The sequence below is a fragment of the Eleutherodactylus coqui genome, chromosome 1 (genome assembly GCF_035609145.1).
Source record: "Eleutherodactylus coqui strain aEleCoq1 chromosome 1, aEleCoq1.hap1, whole genome shotgun sequence".
NCBI lineage: Eukaryota > Metazoa > Chordata > Amphibia > Anura > Eleutherodactylidae > Eleutherodactylus > Eleutherodactylus coqui.
Window position 1 is genome coordinate 282,569,313 of NC_089837.1, and position 23,472 is coordinate 282,592,784.

The 23,472-nt window shown below is 49.7% G+C and overlaps 1 protein-coding gene and 1 long non-coding RNA gene across 2 annotated transcripts in view; one reads left to right on the plus strand and one right to left on the minus strand.

Annotated features, from left to right (window-relative positions):
- Window positions 1-1,511: 1,511 nt before the first annotated feature.
- On the minus strand, window positions 1,512-22,099 carry LOC136633591 (uncharacterized). Its single transcript, XR_010793278.1, has 3 exons — window positions 22,010-22,099; window positions 7,466-7,520; window positions 1,512-1,684 (listed from the first exon to the last, which is right to left on the minus strand). It is a non-coding gene; the product is annotated as an uncharacterized lncRNA (long non-coding RNA).
- The window catches only part of SHISA4 (shisa family member 4), a 31,741-nt gene continuing 29,621 nt past the window's right edge, over window positions 21,353-23,472 (plus strand). Inside the window, exon 1 of the mRNA XM_066609348.1 lies at window positions 21,353-21,586. Coding sequence (XP_066465445.1) covers window positions 21,529-21,586 — 58 coding nt within the window. The 5' untranslated portion in view covers window positions 21,353-21,528. The remainder of the gene's footprint in view (window positions 21,587-23,472) is intronic.

A 23,472-nucleotide genomic window follows, 5' to 3' on the forward strand; every position in this document is an offset into this window, starting at 1 on the left:
CTGTGATAGCCGAGCAGGGGGATTTCTTCATCCCCGCAGTGATGTGAGGCTTTTTCCATGTGAACATGCCTCGCATCCAGGGGTTTCCACATGTGCCCAATGGTGCCAGCGGCAGCAGTGCTGGCCTCATTGAAAACAGCGTTAGAAGTCTGCGATCCTATGTCACAGCTGTGACCGTTGCGACGGGTAATTCCTTGATCCCCGCAGTGATACGAGGCTGTTTCTTCATGGAAACACCGCGCAACCAGCGGTTTCACATGGATTGCAAGGAAGATATCGGGTTGTAATTGTGGATGATTCTTCAAGTGCCAGGCAGGAGCCTTCTTCACAAATGGCTCTACTTCCGGGGCAGGCCTACAACAGCAAACAGACTGCAGACAGAATGCAGCGGTAGGTTCTGACGCTATTACAACAGCAGACCTCGTCGCAGGACTCTGCGGACACTTTTCCCATGCTTATACGAAGGCTGCCGGAGAATCTGCAATTAATCACCCAGAATTACATTCTTTATTTAATAGAGATGTCCAACTCACCGTACAAACTGCACTGCTTCATTGATCAGTTTAGATACCGGCAGACAGTCAATTCGCCAGCACCCAGCCACCCTCATCCCAATATGCCCAGTATGGGAGTCATGGCTGTTTCCTTTTTGGGCAGGCGTTCCAAGATACCCCAATTGCTGGCTACACTATTGTAGTGCAACAGTTCCCTGGACCTGTTATACCAGGCCATACAAAGCATGACACTGAACAAGCCCAAACATGCATGCAGTTTGGCTCACCTAGCAGCGATACTGGGCCCCGGTATCAGAATTTGTAGTTTTTCTAAATGTATTTTTTTACTAAAACGTTTGTAATGTTTATACATATATTCATTTTTATTGAATTGCGTGTTTGGTTTAATTTTTCAGGTTATATCTCAGCATTACCCTATATAAAAAGTACTGCTGAGATATGGCATTGCGTGCCAAATGCAACAGCTACATGACCCGGGTATAATGGAGTCGTCTCCACTGTAGCCATTTCTCTTTCAAAACCTCCCTCACCTCACTTACCTAAAGTAACCACTGACACGATTTTATTTTTGGATAATTTGGCCACAGCAGCCATATTTATTAACAAACAACATTAACCTAAAACAACATTTTATAACCCTCTGGAAAAACTGGGGAGAAATCCTTGGAGCCCTGTACCACTCTGTCACCTCACCACCTGGGAAATAGTTGTAACTGCCGCTCGTCGCATAACCAACTCAGGCGGTCCTATTTCCCAACACACGCCTCCCACCGCAAACCAACCGACTCGGGTGGCTCACCAACTCGGCTCTAGTCGCCGACCTCCCGACACCGAGGCAGACTAGCCAAACCCTGGCTAACCACGCCCACCAACTTTGCAGGGCACCGACCTGGCAAAGAAAAGAGGCGATAGACCCACCAATTAAACAATCAAAGGGGAAGGTAGTTATCCAGCTCCTGCCTTCCCCCCCCCCCCCCCCACCATACTTTTCTGCTGACTCCAAGGACCCCTCCCTTCACTGCTGCCATGACAATGCTTCCTAACCCCTTTTGGCCATCCTCCTTCCCCCGTAATCCTAGGCCGGTCGGGTGGGACTCTTCTTCCTTCTTCCATGGCTCTGGTCTTCCTTCTCCTGGCTGTTCAGCTACTGGTCTGGCTCCTCCTCTCTCCTTAAAAACAAAAAAGTAAATTTTAATTTTGATATTTTTTCTGAAAACGTCAGCCTGAAGTCATAGCATTGGATATATGGATGCATATAGATTCTATAGACATACATATACCCAATCAAACTTTCATAGTGACCTTTTGGCATTCTAAAAAAAAAATTATAACCCTTGCATCCACCAACACTAGAAAGAAGACCATGCACAATTTTTTCCCCCCCCAGAAAATAGGTATGCTTGAGAAAGAAGGTTGTAACCTCTGAAACGCCTTGCTAAGGACCTTTTTTGCCATATATGCTATGCATCTATTACGATCATCTGTTTGAAATTAAAAACTGGAACAAGATTGATAGCAGTCGGTACCATATATTTACTGCAGACCAGAATTGGGGGAATCATGCCAAGTTCTTCCTCTTTTATATGCCTTTATCACCTCTCACAGTATAAAGGAAGAAGCGCTTCAAAGGAAAAAACATTCTAGGGAAAAAGGATCTAAACAACAACAAAAAAAAAAAACACATGGCAACCAGCTTGATCTTACCTCAGGGTGACCAGCAGACCACATGCAACAGAAGGCTGTGAACTTTTCAGGATGAGTGCGCAAGACTGTAAAGGCTGGTGAAGTGACCCTTATTGGTTCGCTGCGACACCAGAGGGTGAACCTAGAAACTCCTCTTCTTTCTTCTGGGCTCTCCCTCCAGCGTCGGTTGTGACTCGTCAAAAAAAAGTGGTGTAAACAGAGCTGTGTCCCTTTCAAAAGGCACGTTTTCTAAGAGCAAATCGACTAGCTTTCACCACAACACAGGCACTAGTGAATGGTGTCTGGGTGTTTGCCTTCACTAAAAAAGGGGTCTTCCAAAGGCTTGGGCAACTTTTGGATTGTGCTCGCAATTTTGTTTCACGCAGACGATCCGCTGTGCATCCGTGCGGAGAAACTCTCGGATCCACAATCATCCACAAGCATTTTAATTAATTTCCACAATGAAACGCAGGTTTTCCACAGTAGAAATCCACTTGTGAAATCCGGCGCTGCCATGTGCAGGCGAACTAAAGGCAGCGGCTGTATGATCTTGTCAAAATGGGGAGGAGCAGGAGCGAGTGCAAACAACATTGGCTCAGGCCAATAGCCCATTTATTAGTATTGGGCCACTCAAACCAGATTTTTTTTTTAATGTGCATATTATGCAAAAAAAATTGCAGCATGCACTATTTTGCCTTGTTTACGTGCACATACAGGCCAAGATAGTACATGCTGATATTTTATGCAATTGCTGCGTTCCGGTGCGCCGTCGTGAGAGTCTGGCCTAGCTGCGTGAGTATGTGTGATAAATATATAGATATATACAGTGGTACCTCAGGTTACAAGTGCCTCAGCTTGTGAGTTTTTTGAATTATGAGTAGGCTCTTTCCCGAATTTTTGCTGATTTACGAGCAAAAATTCAGGGAACAAGCCTGCTTGCAAGTCAAAAGACACGCAAGCTGAGGCTCAGGTGGGGATCTATACTTACCTGTCGCTGGTGTTTCATCCTCACGATGGTCTGCGTCACTGCTGCTGGCTGTCGCTCCCTCCTCCACACCAACACAGAGCATTGCTTTCTGGATGCGGGGCTTGAATGCCCCGCCTCTAGCAAGGTAATGCTCCGATTGGTTAACTCAGTGCCGCGTCAGCCAATGAAAGACAGCGCTGGGTTAACCAATCATAGCCATTCAATGACATCATTGAGTGCAGCATCTCATGGGCTAAACAGCCAGGTTCTAGAGTTAACAAACAATCTAGTAAGGCACAGAGGAGTGATTTATATAAACAATAATTCATAAATCTATGATCTCACATATACTTAGACCCTTTCTAAAGCTAAAATCAGACCTCCTGGAGCTAAACTATGTAGATCCAGAATATTAGGCTACATTCACAGAAGCTAGTGCTATGACAGGCCGGAAAACTCTGCCCTATGTTGTGCTTGCAAATGTGTGTTTTCTACACGAATTCGATGCGTTTTTCAATCAAAAATACCTCGCGTTACCCCTGTGAAATTGCGAACCTCAGGCGCGTGTTTCACGTGCACTAGAGGATCACAAGCATTGATTTCAATGGGAAACATCACCTCACACTCACCTGCGCATCACTTGACATGGAAGTGCCATGTAATGTCATTAACCCTTTGCAATCCAATTTTGGATTCAGGGTTTCCTAGGGGGCTTTCCCTTTCTGCCATTATACAATGGCACCATCTGCTGTCTAGAGCCAGTACTGCAGTATGTGACATGCTAAAGAGGCCCCCGACAACAGAGTGGCCAGTAATCTACAGTAAGAATACCCTGCCAGACGTCTTTCGACATCGGAGCTGTACAGCCTTCAATCAGAATGTGTTTAGATGTCAGACAGTGAATTGGAAAGGGTTAAAGGTCCCATTGAAAGGGATGGGTGAGGGAACGCCAAAAGATAGGATATGCAGCTATTTTTTAACCGTGTAGCATCGCTGTGAGGGCAACAAAAAATAACTCATGTGAATGTCCATTCAAAAGACCAAAGTTGAAATTCGCGCGTATGGCAATGCACAAAACTCATGCAAAATTCTTGCTCATGTGCATGTAGCCTTAGAGAGATGTCTGAATCTTGACATGGATTTATAATCTGAAGCAGGTAGGTGGTCCGATATGGTTCAGTGGTGACGGACTGAGGCAAAGGCCGCCTGCAGTCGGCCGGGTCGGATCCTACTGCGAGAATTCTTGCAGCGGGACCCGATTGGAGCCCCTGCAGGGACCAGTGCGGAGTTTACCTCTCCTGCTGCTCTGGCTCTTTGATGCGCTGTCTGCCAGCCAGCCGGCGATGAGCAGAGCGGAACCGGTAGCCCGGGAGTGACAGAACATGCCAGGATTTGTTTGTGGTGTGAGATTTCACGCGGACAAATAGCGGCCGTCTGCATAGGATTGCGTATTGTAATGTAATTCTATGCAGGCAGGCACGGGCGGAAATTCTGCAGGAAATCCCGCCGCCAAATTTCCGCCCAAAATTCTAAGTGGAGTAAAATGAAAAAAAACAACGACATTTCCCCATCTTTTAGTGCATCTTGTTTCTACGGCGCACAAACAGCAACAAAAGCGACATGATAAATTTATTCTATGGGTCGGTACGATTACTACGATACCAAAGTTGTATAGTTTTTGTTTTTTTTTACTATGCTACTCTTTTTTTTTTTTTTTTCAAAGACATTTAATTTTTTTCAATTATTTTCTGCGGTCATTTTGTGCACGCAATAACTATTATTTTTTCGTCGACGTAGTTGAGCAACGGCTCATTTTTTGCGGGATGTTCTGTAGTTTCTGATAGTGTGGTGGAAGCCCAGTATATATCTATATGGATCGGTGGGCCTTGGCAGTAGACAGTTGTCAATTTAACATTCTGTATACATATTTGCTTTCTGTCTTGCTACAAATATAATGTTCTTACAGTTATGCAATAGGTACTTCCGATCATATGAAAATATCTGTTTTATAACTCTGCTGACATGGGGAAGCCAACATGAAACTTCTGTTCTCAAAACGCTGACAAGATAATATATAGTATAAACACGTCACGTTTTCCATCTGTTTTGCAACTTTGGAAGACAGTTAACTCAGACATGGACAACCGCAGTCTGAAACAGCTACCGCAGAAATTACCCAAGCAATTTTACTGGAAACGTATGCAAATAACATGGGAGGTCTATGCTATTACTAACTCATGATGTAACCCAATTATATCGAAGGAACCACACGTGGGCCTAAGACAACCCAGTCATTTCATCCACCACCTGATGGCCAATCACAGATGACCGGAGGATGGAAGAATTGCAAGATGCTTATCCAATAATTAAACAATACGTTGTATCTATGTAATCCTTTGACCTGCCCAGATGGGCGGATATGTTAAACTGTTTTAAAACAGGCTACGCGCCCAACAATAAAGTAGAATTGAGGAAGCTATACATGCTGAACCTCGTGTCAGTGTGAAAACTTCTTATGCGCATTATCAATTCAGAATTAATATGGAGGGGTGTAAACATTCCAAATTGAGTAAGCCGTGGTTCCACAAAGGAAGGTTCCACGACACGTGGTGGCCCGTACGGGGAGTGATCGATAGGTTCCATAGAATTCGGACAGAAGACACGGACATATGCGACCTTGGACTTGGTGGGCCCAAAATATCATCAGAACACGGTAAGATAAATTAATTATCTATACCTGTGTGGCTAAGTTCAGGCTCGCCTATGTGCCGTGTCAAGGTCGAATTCTTTGGATCCGCACGACGGCAGGTACTTCTTTAAGTCTCGATCACTCGATAAGAACCTGTCATAAGATATAAAGGAATGTTTACATGCCTGTCGTTTTGAGAGTACTGGTCGGTTGGCAAGGTCAGTGAATTGCTTTAAGGGGGAGGAAGTCCCCGTACAGGGGCCCCTTACTCGGGTCAGGTTTGGTGTCTAAAACCTTAGAGTAAGGGGACCTGTCGGGGTAGTTTGACTAGGTGGTCCTGCTCAGGTCAGGTTTGGTGTCTAAAACCTTAGAGTCAGGAAACGGTCAAACGTCTGGACAGGTATCGCTACTTCGGTAAAGTCTGGTAAAAGGCTTCCGAAGAAAGGGAACTGACAGACAGTATCCCGAGGGGCAGTTTAGACTAAACCAGCCGTACTGGTGCTCCGTCTATTTGTCTGTCTAATTGTGTGGGTATACCACCCATGTCTTGCCCAAATTGCAAAAAAGGATTGTTATTGACAACAAGTACCCTCGGATGGGAGATCTGTAGTCAGAATAATCCCTACCCCGCCCACCGCTGTGGTTACGGTCCACTGTTTGAGGATGATGGTCTGCAAATATTTGTTTATCGTTTAAACGTGCACGAGTAGATCCCTCCGTCTGAGGGTAGATTAATAAACTGTGTAGTGATAGAAATGCTAGAGACTCTAGGGCGGGACATACTATGTCTGGCATCTGAGGAGACTTCTATAATCATGAATTTGGCAGCCATGATTGAAATTGAAAGGCAACAAACATTGTACCAAGGTCAATTCTTACACCCTCCAGAAAAGTGTGGAAGGGGTGGAAAGTCAAGTTATCATTGATTAATCAAGCAATCTTTCTGTGTGCTCAAAACGTCCTACCTGTCAGTTTTATAAAGTTAGTGTGCTTGTCTGTTGTGTAGAGCTAATCCTGCTGAGTTGTTATATAGGAATAGTTTGTTTGTCTGTCATATAGAAGTAGTATCAGTCCTGCTCAACTGTAAGAAGGGATTGTTGGCAATGAGAACGCATTGGCTGGGTTATAGCCAAGATTAATGCACCGTACACAGCGGCGCGCTGTGGGTTTGGACTTTATAGGTTAGAAAGTATAACTGAATGTGTTTAGAGGAAAGAAAAAAAAAGGGCTGCTAACTTCATTTAAAAAGAGGAAGTGCCATAACTCTTGATAGAAGTGAAGCAATTCCTGTGCTGTAATAAATAAATAAACTATACGTCCGTCATACAAATGTAAAAAGTTATATGCCACTCACATCCTGAGGGGGCTCTTAAGAATACATCTATGTTTGCCAAGTCCCCAATTCGATTGTAACCACATACAATGTTAGGTGGTCACCGCTGTGACAGTAAGGTTACAACATAAGATTTATGCATTAGACGTTAGAATTTCCCTGAGTGTCAGAAAGAGGAAGAGAAAGGTGGGCTGAAATGGCTTCTGTATTAATACAAGCCAAAGACACCAGCGTTCAATATAACAGTTTAGTAAATAGAGAGAATTGCAGTACATTACCAATCAGATGGAGATGCCCAGCATCTAAGACTGCATCTGCCCGGTCGCCGGAAGTCTGGGACAAAAAAAAAAAAAAAACTGTTGTAAAAGTAAAAATTAGCCACATTCTCCCTTGTAATCCTGTCGCTGGGCCGTCACGGGAGGGAGAGATTCTGAAAAGAGGAAGTTACTAGCCCTGGCAACGTCCCAGCACCAGTAAAGTATAAAATAAATAAACTACAGGGAGTAAGAGAAACTGCAGAGAAGCCAAGGAATAGGAAACAAGCAGGTAACGATAAGGCCAGGTATCCACAGGAGGAACGGGGCAGATTGACCCGTAATTTGTAAAATGTAAATTGTGTGATGCATAAGTCTTTATCTTTATTGGGTTGTGATGTGTATCCAAGGACTGCCAACCTTGAATGAGAGAATAAGGAAGTAAGGGATTAGCCTGATTCAGAGGGGTGGAGCTAGATGATGCAAGAACACGTCTCTTATCCAAGGAGGGGGTAAGAATCATAGATAGCCAGAAGAAAAACGTTTTGTTTTTTCCTCCTGTCTCAAACTCAGCTTTCCACGGTTCCTGACACCCACAAGACAGGCATAGGGAAATTGAATATACCCACCATGATAATATATACGAGACCCAGATACACACCCCTGGGTCATCTGCTTGTGCGGTGGCAGCAGTACAGGCAATGGTTGACAAATCTTCTAAGTTGGTATTGGACTACCCCCTAGTGGTCCACACCCCAAATGACACCCAGAACATACTCATGCAAGTGCAACCCAAGCACTTATCTCTGGCCTATTAGATCCGGCTACAATGTGCTCTTTCCATGCCTCCCCCAATATTTCTTCCCAATGTTGTAATACCTTGAATCCGGCTACTCTTCTTTTAACCAGGTATTCCGGTTCAAACGCGGGAGGGGAGGCATAGGTGATCTGAGTATGACAGATCAGCTATTTTTTTAAGTTTTTTAAGATTCTGTGCAACAAAAATTCTGACAAAAACTGTTATTAGAATACACTGTTAATGATGCATATTTTGAGTTTTCTTTTGTAGATGGTACCAGGGTGAGGATTGATGACTCCGAACCAGATATGCAGAGGTCACATAACAAGATGTCCTAAACGCAGAAGCTCTGCCTCCGCATGTCTCAGGGCAAGAAGCGGAACCGGAGGCCCTCACTGAGGCGTGTGGAGTGGTAGAAGGTAAGTCGGCAACTCTTTACACTGACTCCTGGAATGCATTTGGCATAGCTCATGATTATGGCCCAATATGGAAGGCCAGACAGCTTGTTATCTCAGTAGGACAGCCAATTAAGAATGGTGCAGTGGTGCAGAATCCCATGGAAACCCTACTACTACTACCTGGCAATGGAGAATTCACACCGATTTCTACAACGGAGAAGCGAGAGATGACACCCTCGCCGACAACACAGCAAAAGCAGCGGCCCTCAAGCCGTGGAAGAAAGAAGAATAGATACTGACAGCATGAGTCAGTGATAAAAACTTTGGACTTTGATAAAAACTTTGGACTTTGATAAAGACTTTGGACTTTGATATGTCAAGGACTTTACAGTTACAAGTCAACGAGGAAGGAAAGCAGATGGGCTAAAAGACGGGAGCGACAGAACAGGACGGCGTATGGCGAACAATGAACAGAACTTGCCTACAGAGGTCCCTGTCCCCCATGATGGCCCAACTGGTACACAGAATCAAAAGCAGCGATGACGGCGACACTGAACAAGAATGGGTGACACCTGGGTTCTCTGTGGCTGCTGCATCATTTGTCCAGTTGGCATGATCTTTGCCATATGCGAGTCCGGACAGAAGTAAGGTGGCCATATAACACTTGCCTCGACCACTCTACCCATTTCAGAGATTGCCAATTTGACCACATTCAGCTCACACCTGTTGGGGAGTATGAATATGTGCTTGTTGTTGCTCAAGTCTTTTTCAGGTTGGAGGCCCACCCTGATACTAAGGTGAATGAGCAGGTAACCACACAGAAGCTCATGAATGAGGTAATCTGCAGATACAGGGTAGCGGAAGTGAATGAGGTAAACGAAGGTACACACTTCACAGGTAAAATAATGTGACATCATGTCTAGAAAGTAATTGGACAGGGGAGTGTGCCTTAGTAAAGCCCTTATGCTCCCCCACATCCTGTCAGACAGCATTGAAGATAATGAGGTTACCCCCCATAGTTACTCTATCTTGATCCAACACTGCTGTGTTCTGTAGTTATCCTGTCATGTTGGTCTACCCTTGTTTTCCACATAGGTACGGCGGTTCCTTCCAGTCTTGTCACTAGGTAGTGTAGGGTCAGTGTAGGCGGCCTGGACGTGTTCACCATCAGGACTATCTCCAGGAGGGACATTGGTGTGGGTGAAGATCAGGGAGTCCCAATCCGTGCGTACCTGTGCACACTACTAGTATTGTAACAGCACATTAGAGTGAGAAGAGAGGCTCCTGGTGATAGTTTGGACCTACACGTGTGCGTTGACGTCATAAGACAGCCAAGGGGGGTACCTGACGAGTTTTTTTAAAAAAAAATTTCCTGATTATTATGGTAAATAAAATGTTGACTGGATTAATTATGTTTATTACAATTAAAAGTAATTTATAAGTTATACTAGGGACGCCTTATAGCGACTAGTCGACCAATAGGACCTACCTCGACTATGACTTTTCAAAATACAATGGCACTAGGTACGATTTTAGCCAAAAAAGGGAGTGTCTGTAAGATGATAGGGGAGACTTGTACCTACATTCCAGACAAAACGTGACCCGCAGGTAAAGACGCAGTTGCCATTAAGAAGCTGACCGCACTAACTAAAAAGAGCTAACCTTAGTCTGTTTTCCTCAGTAAGGTACCTAACAGGAGAAGGAAAAAATATATATAGAATAAGTTTTGAAACATTGTGTATTTAGAACACTGTGATAGGTTTTCGCTAAGATTTTGCTTTATTTTATCTGCAGTGCACTCTGCTTATGTCCACGCAACATGCTGGTGTTACAACGCCCCTGGTCCTGTTACCTTGCTGCCTCTGGAAAAGGGAAGTGGGAATAATCACCTGGTAGCTCTTTCCTTCCAGACTGATAGATATGATAATGCACTTACTAATAAGACAAAGATTCAGTCATGTTGATCAGTAATTAGATGGTCCTGACTTTGCACTCTTGTTGATGAATCGAGGTAACATGAAGAAGGCGGGGTTCTATACAAGTTATGCAGTGTTTACCCGAAATAGTAAAAGTCGCACCTCTCCTAACCTGATTATATTTGTCACCTTTATAGTCATCCTAATTTCTGTTTGTCGTTGCATACAGTGTATTCCGACCCTGATGACTACCTGGTCCACCTGTCCCACTACGATGTCCAACAAAAAGCCCACTATCAGCGCGAACGTCGTCATCATGGATCCAGAATGTGATGATGTCGAACCATCCTATACCCCCATGACAGCAATAGCTCCAGTGTACAACACAATGCGAGTCTAGGGTCAGCAGTGGGGGTGGGGCGGAGCAGGGCGAGTTTAGTGAAACAGATAGTTTCAAGGGGGGTCTGTGGTGGAAGCCCAGTATATATCTATATGGATCGGTGGGCCTTGGCAGTAGACAGTTGTCAATTTAACATTCTGTATACATATTTGCTTTCTGTCTTGCTACAAATATAATGTTCTTACAGTTATGCAATAGGTACTTCCGCTCATATGAAAATATCTGTTTTATAACTCTGCTGACATGGGGAAGCCAACATGAAACTTCTGTTCTCAAAACGCTGACAAGATAATATATAGTATAAACACGTCATGTTTTCCATCTGTTTTGCAACTTTGGAAGACAGTTAACTCAGACATGGACAACCGCAGTCTGAAACAGCTACCGCAGAAATTACCCAAGCAATTTTACTGGAAACGTATGCAAATAACATGGGAGGTCTATGCTATTACTAACTCATGATGTAACCCAATTATATCGAAGGAACCACACGTGGGCCTAAGACAACCCAGTCATTTCATCCACCACCTGATGGCCAATCACAGATGACCGGAGGATGGAAGAATTGCAAGATGCTTATCCAATAATTAAACAATACGTTGTATCTATGTAATCCTTTGACCTGCCCAGATGGGCGGATATGTTTAAACTGTTTTAAAACAGGCTACGCGCCCAACAATAAAGTAGAATTGAGGAAGCTATACATGCTGAACCTCGTGTCAGTGTGAAAACTTCTTATGCGCATTATCAATTCAGAATTAATATGGAGGGGTGTAAACATTCCAAATTGAGTAAGCCGTGGTTCCACAAAGGAAGGTTCCACGACAATAGTACCAATTTGGAATACATACGACTTTTTGATCGCTTTTTATTGCGTTTTTTCTGGGAGACAGGGTAACTAAAAAAGTGCATTTCTGGCGCTCTTTATTTTATGTATGTTAAATCGTACTTAATACCAAAGCTACGAGAATTTTTTAATATGATCCACAGACAGTGTGATCAACAGGCGGCAACGCGTTTCGGTGTTACAACAACACCTTGTTGTTGTAACACCGAAACGCGTTGCCGCCTGTTGATCACACTGTTGGTGGATCATATTAAAAATTTCTCGTAGCTTTGGTATTAAAGGGGTTGTCTCGCGCCGAAACGTTTTTTTTTTTCCATAGGCCCCCCGTTCGGCGCGGGACAACCCCAATGGATGTGTTAAAAAAAAACAAAAAACATATTACTTACCCGAATCCCCGCTCTGCGACGTCTTCCTTCTTCCTTCACCAAGATGGCCACTGGGATCTTCACCCACGATGCACCGCGGGTCCTTTCCCATGGTGCACCGTGGGCTCTGTGCGGTCCATTGCCGATTCCAGCCTTCTGATTGGCTGGAATCTGCACACGTGATGGGGCGGAGCTATGATGACCAGCTCTCCGGCACGAGCGGCCCCATTCACCAGGAAGAAGACCGCACAGCGCAAGCGCATCTAAAAACGCCAGAAGACAGCGAAATTAGACGGATCCATGGCGACGGGGACGCTAGCAATGGAGCAGGTAAGTGAATAACTTCTGTATGGCTCATATTTAATGCACGATGTACATTACAAAGTGCATTAATATGGCCATACAGAAGTGTATAACCCCACTTGCTGCCGCGAGACAACCCCTTTAAGTACGATTTAACATACAGACATACCCCTCCTTCTTTGGGTGTGATGACAGCATACCATTGAAATGTGCTTTCCGATGGAAGTATTAGCTCCTCTACTGGTAATGTCTCTCTGTTCACTGCTAAACTACACTTCTAGTCAAAGTACTAACGACCACTTGTCCGTGTGCAAGTGTGTTACATGCTCCACCCCTGATCACATGACAATGATGTCATCACAGGTCCCAAAGCATGAAACATGCAGAGTCAGGCGGATATTAGCCTCTTACTCTCAAGCTCAGTACTAGGGAGCAATTCCAGTAACCTGATTGGTTCTGATTCACAATTCCAGTAACCTGATTGGTTCTGATTCACAATTTCAGCAACCTGATTGGTTCTGATTCACAATTCCAGTAACCTGATTGGTTCTGATTCACAATTTCAGCAACCTGATTGGTTCTGATTCACAATTCCAGTAACCTGATTGGTTCTGATTCACAATTTCAGCAACCTGATTGGTTCTGATTCACAATTCCAGTAACCTGATTGGTTCTGATTCACAATTTCAGCAACCTGATTGGTTCTGATTCACAATTCCAGTAACCTGATTGGTTCTGATTCACAATTCCAGCAACCTGATTGGTTATGATTCACAATTCCAGCAACCTGATTGGTTATGATTCACAATTCCAGCAACCTGATTGTTTTTTGGGTTCCCTGATTCAACCTGATTGTTTTTTAGGGCCGAGCTTGAGAGTAAGAGGCTAATAGGCAAGTCCAGATGTCACCATCATATGATCAGTCACCTAGGCTCTGACCTCCGCCACTGATCACATGACGGTGACATCATCACAGGTCCTTCATTTTATGGGTGTATTCAGAGAGTGTAGGAGCAGAGCTGAGCCTGTGTGAGACGGAGGAGCATGTGATCAGCGGTGGTCAATGTCTGCAGGACTGCTGTGCTGGTTGTGAGCCTTGTTGTATGGGATGAAGAATTTATGTAGGAGAGCTGTGGGGGAGTAGCAGTAGCGGCATGCTTAGCAGTAGCTGCGTGTGCGTAGCAGAGCTGCGTGATGCGCACGCGTAGCCCATTGCGCCACCAGAAACACTGGCACTATAATCTCCTTAGAATTACTACCGTAGCAGACGTTTGTTGACGATATGATAAGGAGTCACACGAATGCTGCAGCCTTTTCACTGGCTTAGGTCTAGTGCCTACGGCCGTGACAGGCCCCGCAAGCAGAATTCCGCAGTGGAGTCCATCACGGCGCCACCCCCCCCCCCCCCCCCCCCCCGCAGACCCCATACTCGCCTCCGATGTCCCACATCCCGTGGCGGCGCGCATGCGCAGTACAGCGGAAGATAGCGTGACGGACGGCTTCCATTGACTGCAATGGAAGCGGTCCGCACATACGCCTGCGGCAAACGGAACATGCCGTGGGTGATTACGGGTGAATTCACGCGAATTCACGTGGCGGAATTCCGCACTGTGAGCATTGCGCTATCAATAGAACCTAATAGGTGCGGGGCAAATGCTGTGGATTTCTGCCGCGTAAATCCGCCCGTGAGATTTAGGCCTTAAGGTAGTTGTTTAATCAACTAATAAACTAGTTGATTAACTGCACAATTCACATGTGCCTTTTGTTGGGGACAGCATCACCCACTGGGGGTGGGGGTGGTATCTATTATGTAATTTCAAACATGTAGGTTGACAAAGTTTGTCAGCAACACCAAGCCCAGGCATATAGGTTCATGAAGTATGGGCTTTATGTACGATAACGGAAATTGTGCTGCCAAAACTAAACGTCTGCCTTTTTTTTGTTTGCCATCATTCTGCGTGAAAAGTCTAGAGGTAAAAGAACTTAACCATTTATGAAAACACAAAGGCTGAACACTGACATTTTTTAATAGAAAAATATAAATTTCGAAAAGATTTTAAAACATTTCAAAAAGAAATATGTACAAAATCTCAAATAGGGCTCTTACGTGTGTATTACGCCATAGAACATGCCACATTCATTTTTACGCATATAACATGCACATTAAATATATGCAGGTGTGAGTGGCATGATGAAAAGCAATGTGCTTTCTTTGCTACCTATTACATCCGCATACAGTTTGAGCCCAGTATTTTCATTATAGCTTATTACAAATGATAATTCTTTATTCTTGTTTTTGTTCTCAATTTTACTTTTTTCAATTAGTTTTTGTTAATCTGAGTGACATGCCGCCATTGCTTTTTTTTGTGATTCACGCTGTGAAGACAGCAATGTGGATTTGCCATTCAAATGAACTGTATGTGTATTGTAAGCGAAACGCCACACCCTGGTTCACAGAATGGTTCTGGCATCTCAGTTGCAGCACAGCAGAATCCCTCAACAACGTAGCTTATAATGCACAGCGGTAGATAGAAGAGCTGCGGACCTGCGTGGCTGCAGCATGCACCGGCTGGGGAGGCAACAGATCTGCGTGGCTGCAGCATGCACCGGCTGGGGAGGCAACAGATCTGCACGGCTGCAGCATACACAGGCTGGAGAGGCGACAGATCTGCACGGCTGCAGCGGTGACAGATCTGCACGGCTGCAGCATGCACAGGCTGGGGAGGTGAGAGATCTGCACGGCTGCAGCATGCACAGGCTGGGGAGGTGAGAGATCTGCACGGCTGCAGCATGCACAGGCTGGGGAGGTGAGAGATCTGCACGGCTGCAGCATGCACAGGCTGGGGAGGTGAGAGATCTGCACGGCTGCAGCATGCACAGGCTGGGGAGGTGAGAGATCTGCACGGCTGCAGCATGCACAGGCTAGGGAGGCAACATATCTGTATGGCTGCAACATGCACGGGCTGGGCAGCTGACAGATCTGCACAGCTGCAGCATGCACAGGCTGTGGAGGTGACAGATCTGCACAGCTGCAGCATGCACAGGCTGGGGAGGCGACAGATCTGCAGGGCTGCAGCATGCACAGGCTGGGGAGGCGACAGATCTGCACGGCTGCAGCATGCACAGGCTGGGGAGGCGACAGATCTGCACGGCTGCAGCATGCACAGGCTGGGGAGGCGACAGATCTGCACGGCTGCAGCATGCACAGGCTGGGGAGGCGACAGATCTGCACGGCTGCTGCATGCACAGGCTGGGGGAGGGTAACAGATCTGCACAGCTGCAGCATGCACAGGCTGGGGGAGGGTAACAGATCTGCACGGCTGCAGCATGCACAGGCTGGGGAGGTAACAGGTCTGCACGGCTGCAGCATGCACAGGCTGGGGAGGTAACAGATCTGCACGGCTGCAGCATGCACAGGCTGGGTAGGTAACAGATCTGCACGGCTGCAGCATGCACAGGCTGGGGAGGTAACAGATCTGCACGGCTGCAGTATGCACAGGCTGGAGAGGTGACAAATCTCCACGGCTGCAGCATGCACAGGCTGGGGGGGGGGGGGACAGATTTGCACGGCTGCTGCATGCACAGGCTGGGGGGGGGGACAGATTTGCACGGCTGCTGCATGCACAGGCTGGGGGAGGGTAACAGATCTGCACAGCTGCAGCATGCACAGGCTGGGGGAGGGTAACAGATCTGCACGGCTGCAGCATGCACAGGCTGGGGAGGTAACAGATCTGCATGGCTCCAGCATGCACAGGCTGGGAGGTGACAGATCTGCATGGCTCCAGCATGCACAGGCTGGGGAGGTGAGAGATCTGCACGGCTGCAGCATGCACAGGCTGGGGAGGTGAGAGATCTGCACGGCTGCAGCATGCACAGGCTGGGGAGGTGAGAGATCTGCACGGCTGCAGCATGCACAGGCTGGGGAGGTGAGAGATCTGCACGGCTGCAGCATGCACAGGCTGGGGAGGTGAGAGATCTGCACGGCTGCAGCATGCACATGCTGGGGAGGTGAGAGATCTGCACGGCTGCAGCATGCACAGGCTGGGGAGGTGAGAGATCTGCACGGCTGCAGCATGCACAGGCTGGGGAGGTGAGAGATCTGCACGGCTGCAGCATGCACAGGCTGGGGAGGTGAGAGATCTGCACGGCTGCAGCATGCACAGGCTAGGGAGGCAACATATCTGTATGGCTGCAACATGCACGGGCTGGGCAGCTGACAGATCTGCACAGCTGCAGCATGCACAGGCTGTGGAGGTGACAGATCTGCACAGCTGCAGCATGCACAGGCTGGGGAGGCGACAGATCTGCAGGGCTGCAGCATGCACAGGCTGGGGAGGCGACAGATCTGCACGGCTGCAGCATGCACAGGCTGGGGAGGCGACAGATCTGCACGGCTGCAGCATGCACAGGCTGGGGAGGCGACAGATCTGCACGGCTGCTGCATGCACAGGCTGGGGGAGGGTAACAGATCTGCACAGCTGCAGCATGCACAGGCTGGGGGAGGGTAACAGATCTGCACGGCTGCAGCATGCACAGGCTGGGGAGGTAACAGGTCTGCACGGCTGCAGCATGCACAGGCTGGGGAGGTAACAGATCTGCACGGCTGCAGCATGCACAGGCTGGGGAGGTGAGAGATCTGCACGGCTGCAGCATGCACAGGCTGGGGAGGTGAGAGATCTGCACGGCTGCAGCATGCACAGGCTGGGGAGGTGAGAGATCTGCACGGCTGCAGCATGCACAGGCTGGGGAGGTGAGAGATCTGCACGGCTGCAGCATGCACAGGCTGGGGAGGTGAGAGATCTGCACGGCTGCAGCATGCACAGGCTGGGGAGGTGAGAGATCTGCACGGCTGCAGCATGCACAGGCTGGGGAGGTGAGAGATCTGCACGGCTGCAGCATGCACAGGCTAGGGAGGCAACAGATCTGCACGGCTGCAACATGCACGGGCTGGGCAGCTGACAGATCTGCACAGCTGCAGCATGCACAGGCTGTGGAGGTGACAGATCTGCACAGCTGCAGCATGCACAGGCTGGGGAGGCGACAGATCTGCAGGGCTGCAGCATGCACAGGCTGGGGAGGCGACAGATCTGCAGCATGCACAGGCTGGGGAGGCGACAGATCTGCAGGGCTGCAGCATGCACAGGCTGGGGAGGCGACAGATCTGCACGGCTGCTGCATGCACAGGCTGGGGGAGGGTAACAGATCTGCACGGCTGCAGCATGCACAGGCTGGGGGAGGGTAACAGATCTGCACGGCTGCAGCATGCACAGGCTGGGGGAGGGTAACAGATCTGCACGGCTGCAGCATGCACAGGCTGGGGAGGTAACAGATCTGCACGGCTGCAGCATGCACAGGCTGGGGAGGTAACAGATCTGCACGGATGCAGCATGCACAGGCTGGGGAGGTAACAGATCTGCACGGCTGCAGCATGCACAGGCTGGGGAGGTAACAGATCTGCACGGCTGCAGCATGCACAGGCTGGGGAGGTAACAGATCTGCACGGCTGCAGCATGCACAGGCTGGGGAGGTAACAGATCTGCACGGCTGCAGTATGCACAGGCTGGAGAGGTGACAAATCTCCACGGCTGCAGCATGCACAGGCTGGGGGGGGGGGACAGATCTGCACGGCTGCTGCATGCACAGGCTGGGGGAGGGTAACAGATCTGCACAGCTGCAGCATGCACAGGCTGGGGGAGGGTAACAGATCTGCACAGCTGCAGCATGCACAGGCTGGGGGAGGGTAACAGATCTGCACAGCTGCAGCATGCACAGGCTGGGGGAGGGTAACAGATCTGCACAGCTCCAGCATGCACAGGCTGGGGGAGGGTAACAGATCTGCACGGCTCTAGCATGCACAGGCTGGGGAGGTGACAGATCTGCACGGCTGCAGCATGCACAGGCTGGGGAGGTGACAGATCTGCACGGCTGCAGCATGCACAGGCTGGGGAGGCGACAGATCTGCAGCATGCACAGGCTGGGGAGGTGACAGATCTGCACGGCTGCAGCATGCACAGGCTGGGGAGGTGACAGATCTGCACGGCTGCAGCATGCACAGGCTGGGGAGGTGACAGATCTGCACGGCTGCAGCATGCACAGGCTGGGGAGGTGACAGATCTGCACGGCTGCAGCATGCACAGGCTGGGGAGGTGACAGATCTGCACGGCTGCAGCATGCACAGGCTGGAGAGGTGACAGACCTGCACAGCTGCAGCATGCACAGGCTGGGAGGCTACAGATCTGCACAGCTGCAGCATGCACAGGCTGGGGGGGGGGTAACAGATCTGCACGGCTGCAGCATGCACAGGCTGGGGGGGGGTAACAGATCTGCACGGCTGCAGCATGCACAGGCTGGGGAGGTAACAGGTCTGCACGGCTGCAGCATGCACAGGCTGGGGAGGTAACAGGTCTGCACGGCTGCAGCATGCACAGGCTGGGGAGGTAACAGGTCTGCACGGCTGCAGCATGCACAGGCTGGGTAGGTAACAGATCTGCACGGCTGCTGCATGCACAGGCTGGGGGAGGGTAACAGATCTGCACAGCTGCAGCATGCACAGGCTGGGGGGGGTAACAGATCTGCACGGCTGCAGCATGCACAGGCTGGGGGGGGTAACAGATCTGCACAGCTGCAGCATGCACAGGCTGGGGGGGGGGGGTAACAGATCTGCACGGCTACAGCATGCACAGACTGGGGAGGTGACAGATCTGCATGGCTGCAGCATGCACAGGCTGGGGAGGTGAGAGATCTGCACGGCTGCAGCATGCACAGGCTGGGGAGGTGAGAGATCTGCACGGCTGCAGCATGCACAGGCTGGGGAGGTGAGAGATCTGCACGGCTGCAGCATGCACAGGCTGGGGAGGTGAGAGATCTGCACGGCTGCAGCATGCACAGGCTGGGGAGGTGAGAGATCTGCACGGCTGCAGCATGCACAGGCTAGGGAGGCAACAGATCTGCACGGCTGCAACATGCACGGGCTGGGCAGCTGACAGATCTGCACAGCTGCAGCATGCACAGGCTGTGGAGGTGACAGATCTGCACAGCTGCAGCATGCACAGGCTGGGGAGGCGACAGATCTGCAGGGCTGCAGCATGCACAGGCTGGGGAGGCGACAGATCTGCAGCATGCACAGGCTGGGGAGGCGACAGATCTGCAGGGCTGCAGCATGCACAGGCTGGGGAGGCGACAGATCTGCACGGCTGCTGCATGCACAGGCTGGGGGAGGGTAACAGATCTGCACGGCTGCAGCATGCACAGGCTGGGGGAGGGTAACAGATCTGCACGGCTGCAGCATGCACAGGCTGGGGGAGGGTAACAGATCTGCACGGCTGCAGCATGCACAGGCTGGGGAGGTAACAGATCTGCACGGCTGCAGCATGCACAGGCTGGGGAGGTAACAGATCTGCACGGATGCAGCATGCACAGGCTGGGGAGGTAACAGATCTGCACGGCTGCAGCATGCACAGGCTGGGGAGGTAACAGATCTGCACGGCTGCAGCATGCACAGGCTGGGGAGGTAACAGATCTGCACGGCTGCAGCATGCACAGGCTGGGGAGGTAACAGATCTGCACGGCTGCAGTATGCACAGGCTGGAGAGGTGACAAATCTCCACGGCTGCAGCATGCACAGGCTGGGGGGGGGGGGACAGATCTGCACGGCTGCTGCATGCACAGGCTGGGGGAGGGTAACAGATCTGCACAGCTGCAGCATGCACAGGCTGGGGGAGGGTAACAGATCTGCACAGCTGCAGCATGCACAGGCTGGGGGAGGGTAACAGATCTGCACAGCTGCAGCATGCACAGGCTGGGGGAGGGTAACAGATCTGCACAGCTCCAGCATGCACAGGCTGGGGGAGGGTAACAGATCTGCACGGCTCTAGCATGCACAGGCTGGGGAGGTGACAGATCTGCACGGCTGCAGCATGCACAGGCTGGGGAGGTGACAGATCTGCACGGCTGCAGCATGCACAGGCTGGGGAGGCGACAGATCTGCAGCATGCACAGGCTGGGGAGGTGACAGATCTGCACGGCTGCAGCATGCACAGGCTGGGGAGGTGACAGATCTGCACGGCTGCAGCATGCACAGGCTGGGGAGGTGACAGATCTGCACGGCTGCAGCATGCACAGGCTGGGGAGGTGACAGATCTGCACGGCTGCAGCATGCACAGGCTGGGGAGGTGACAGATCTGCACGGCTGCAGCATGCACAGGCTGGAGAGGTGACAGACCTGCACAGCTGCAGCATGCACAGGCTGGGAGGCTACAGATCTGCACAGCTGCAGCATGCACAGGCTGGGGGGGGGGTAACAGATCTGCACGGCTGCAGCATGCACAGGCTGGGGGGGGGTAACAGATCTGCACGGCTGCAGCATGCACAGGCTGGGGAGGTAACAGGTCTGCACGGCTGCAGCATGCACAGGCTGGGGAGGTAACAGGTCTGCACGGCTGCAGCATGCACAGGCTGGGGAGGTAACAGGTCTGCACGGCTGCAGCATGCACAGGCTGGGTAGGTAACAGATCTGCACGGCTGCTGCATGCACAGGCTGGGGGAGGGTAACAGATCTGCACAGCTGCAGCATGCACAGGCTGGGGGGGGGTAACAGATCTGCACGGCTGCAGCATGCACAGGCTGGGGGGGGTAACAGATCTGCACAGCTGCAGCATGCACAGGCTGGGGGGGGGGGTAACAGATCTGCACGGCTACAGCATGCACAGACTGGGGAGGTGACAGATCTGCATGGCTGCAGCATGCACAGGCTGGGGAGGTGACAGATCGGCACGGACTGCTTTATTCATTGCCAAGGAATAAGTGAGATCTGCAGTAGAAGCCATGTTGTTAGCACACAGCCTGGGTGTGCAGAGTTGGCTTATACCTCAAGCAGACTGTCGTACAGTTGTTTCCCCGCCGCTGGTCACACAGCAGCTCTCTCCCTGACAACATCCTTCAGTGATGTCACCAACATCTTCATCCTCCCGCACTGAATAGGAAGCCATTGTCATGTGACGTCATCACAGCAGAACCGTCTCAGGAGAGGCTGCAGATCCCCCTCCTGCAGGAGACTGAAGATGGCGGCACCGCTGCTGGGAGCCGCCTGGATTGTACTTTCTGCCTTGTCACCCTTTGGTGAGCCCCTATATAGCTGTAATGTAGCTGAGGGTTAATGGAGGGAAAGCAGCTTTTCTATCTGTGTGGACGTCAGAGAGAAGAGTAGAATCTAGTAAACATCCTGCTGGTGACAACATTCTAACCCCACCCTAACATGGCTGGGACGTCCCCGTGAAGAGCGGCTCCTGGGCTTCACACCGTCCTCAGACCAAGTGTAGGAGAAGGAATTAGTCACTTTTTAGTAGTTTACCTTGTGGGCTAGAACATAGGTGTGTAAGGACCCGCACCACGTGCCGTCCTCCACCGCCAGGAGGCGACACTTTTTAACCCCTTGATCCTAGAAAAGTGTTTTGTCTCAATAAGACGTGGTCATAGAAGAGGGGATGGGGATTCTGGATCTCTTTGAGAGGCCTGCCCCCTGCCGTGCGCACCCTAACTTACTGCATGTTGCGTCTGTATCCATACAGCTCTGTATGCGGCGGCTGATGGGAGCTTTAGAAAGCCTGCTGGAAGTTATAGGTGGTGGTAACCCCTTCACTGCTCGCACACAGGGTTATTCAATGAAACATTCCACTGAGCCCTGTAACTGGTATAGCACATATATAGGGGGAGGGGAGCACATTACACACTGAGCCCTGTAACTGGTATAGCACAAATATAGGGGGGGGGGGAGAGCTCATTACACACTGAGCCCTGTAACTGGTATAGCACATATAGTGGGAGGGTGGGGGGCACATTACACACTGAGCCCTGTAACTGGTATAGCACAAATATAGGGGGGGAGCTCATTACACACTGAGCCCTGTAACTGGTATAGCACATATATAGTGGGAAGGTGAGCTCATTACACACTGAGCCCTGTAACTGGTATAGCACATATATAGTGGGAGGGTGAGCACATTACACACTGAGCCCTGTAACTGGTATAGCACATATATAGTGGGAGGGGGTGAGCACATTACACACGGAGCCCAGTAACTGGTATAGCACATATATAGTGGGGTGGGGGGCACATTACACACTGAGCCTTGTAACTGGTATAGCACATGTATAGTGGGGTGGGGAAACACATTACACACTGAGCCCTGTAACTGGTATAGCACAAATATAGGGTGTGTGTGAGCACATTACACACTGAGCTCTGTAACTGGTATAGCACATATATAATAATAATAATAATCTTTATTTGTATAGCGCCAACATATTCCGCAGCGCTTACATAGACAGGGAGGAATACAGAAAGACAAAATACAAACATTACAGAACCACGGTTACAATCGTAATCAGCTGATGGAAACAATAGGGGTGAGGGTCCTGCTCCAACGATCTTACATACTACAAGTAATGGGGTGATACAGAAGGTAAAATGGCTGGAGGTGTGCACAGTATCGCGTGCTGGAGAGTGAGGGATGCTATATACAGACAACAGTCTGTATAGTGTGTGTGTGTGTGTGTGTGGGGGGGGGCACATTACACACTGAGCCCTGTAACTGGTATAGCACATATATAGTGTGTGTCTGTGTGTGTGGGGGGGAGCACATTACACACTGAGCCCTGTAACTGGCATAGCAGTCTTCCACACAGGGAAATGCAGTCAACATTTATAACATAAATTACAAGAGAGGATTTTAAAAAACGGTGATACATGAGGAGCATGCAGGAGTTCAGGTTCTCCCTCAGGGCTCCTGCACACTGGCGAGAGCGATATCGGGATGTGACCGAAGCCCAGATATCCCTCTCACAATCCTTCTGAAGCCCTGGATGTGAGGCGTTTCCACAGGGAAACAGCCACCCATCCCAGCAGGGCTGAAGGAATCTCCTGCCATGGCTGTCACAGCCTCAGCAGGAGATAGTGTTCTTCTCCCATTGTTTCCAATGGGGCCGGCTGCAGTAGCACCCGTCCC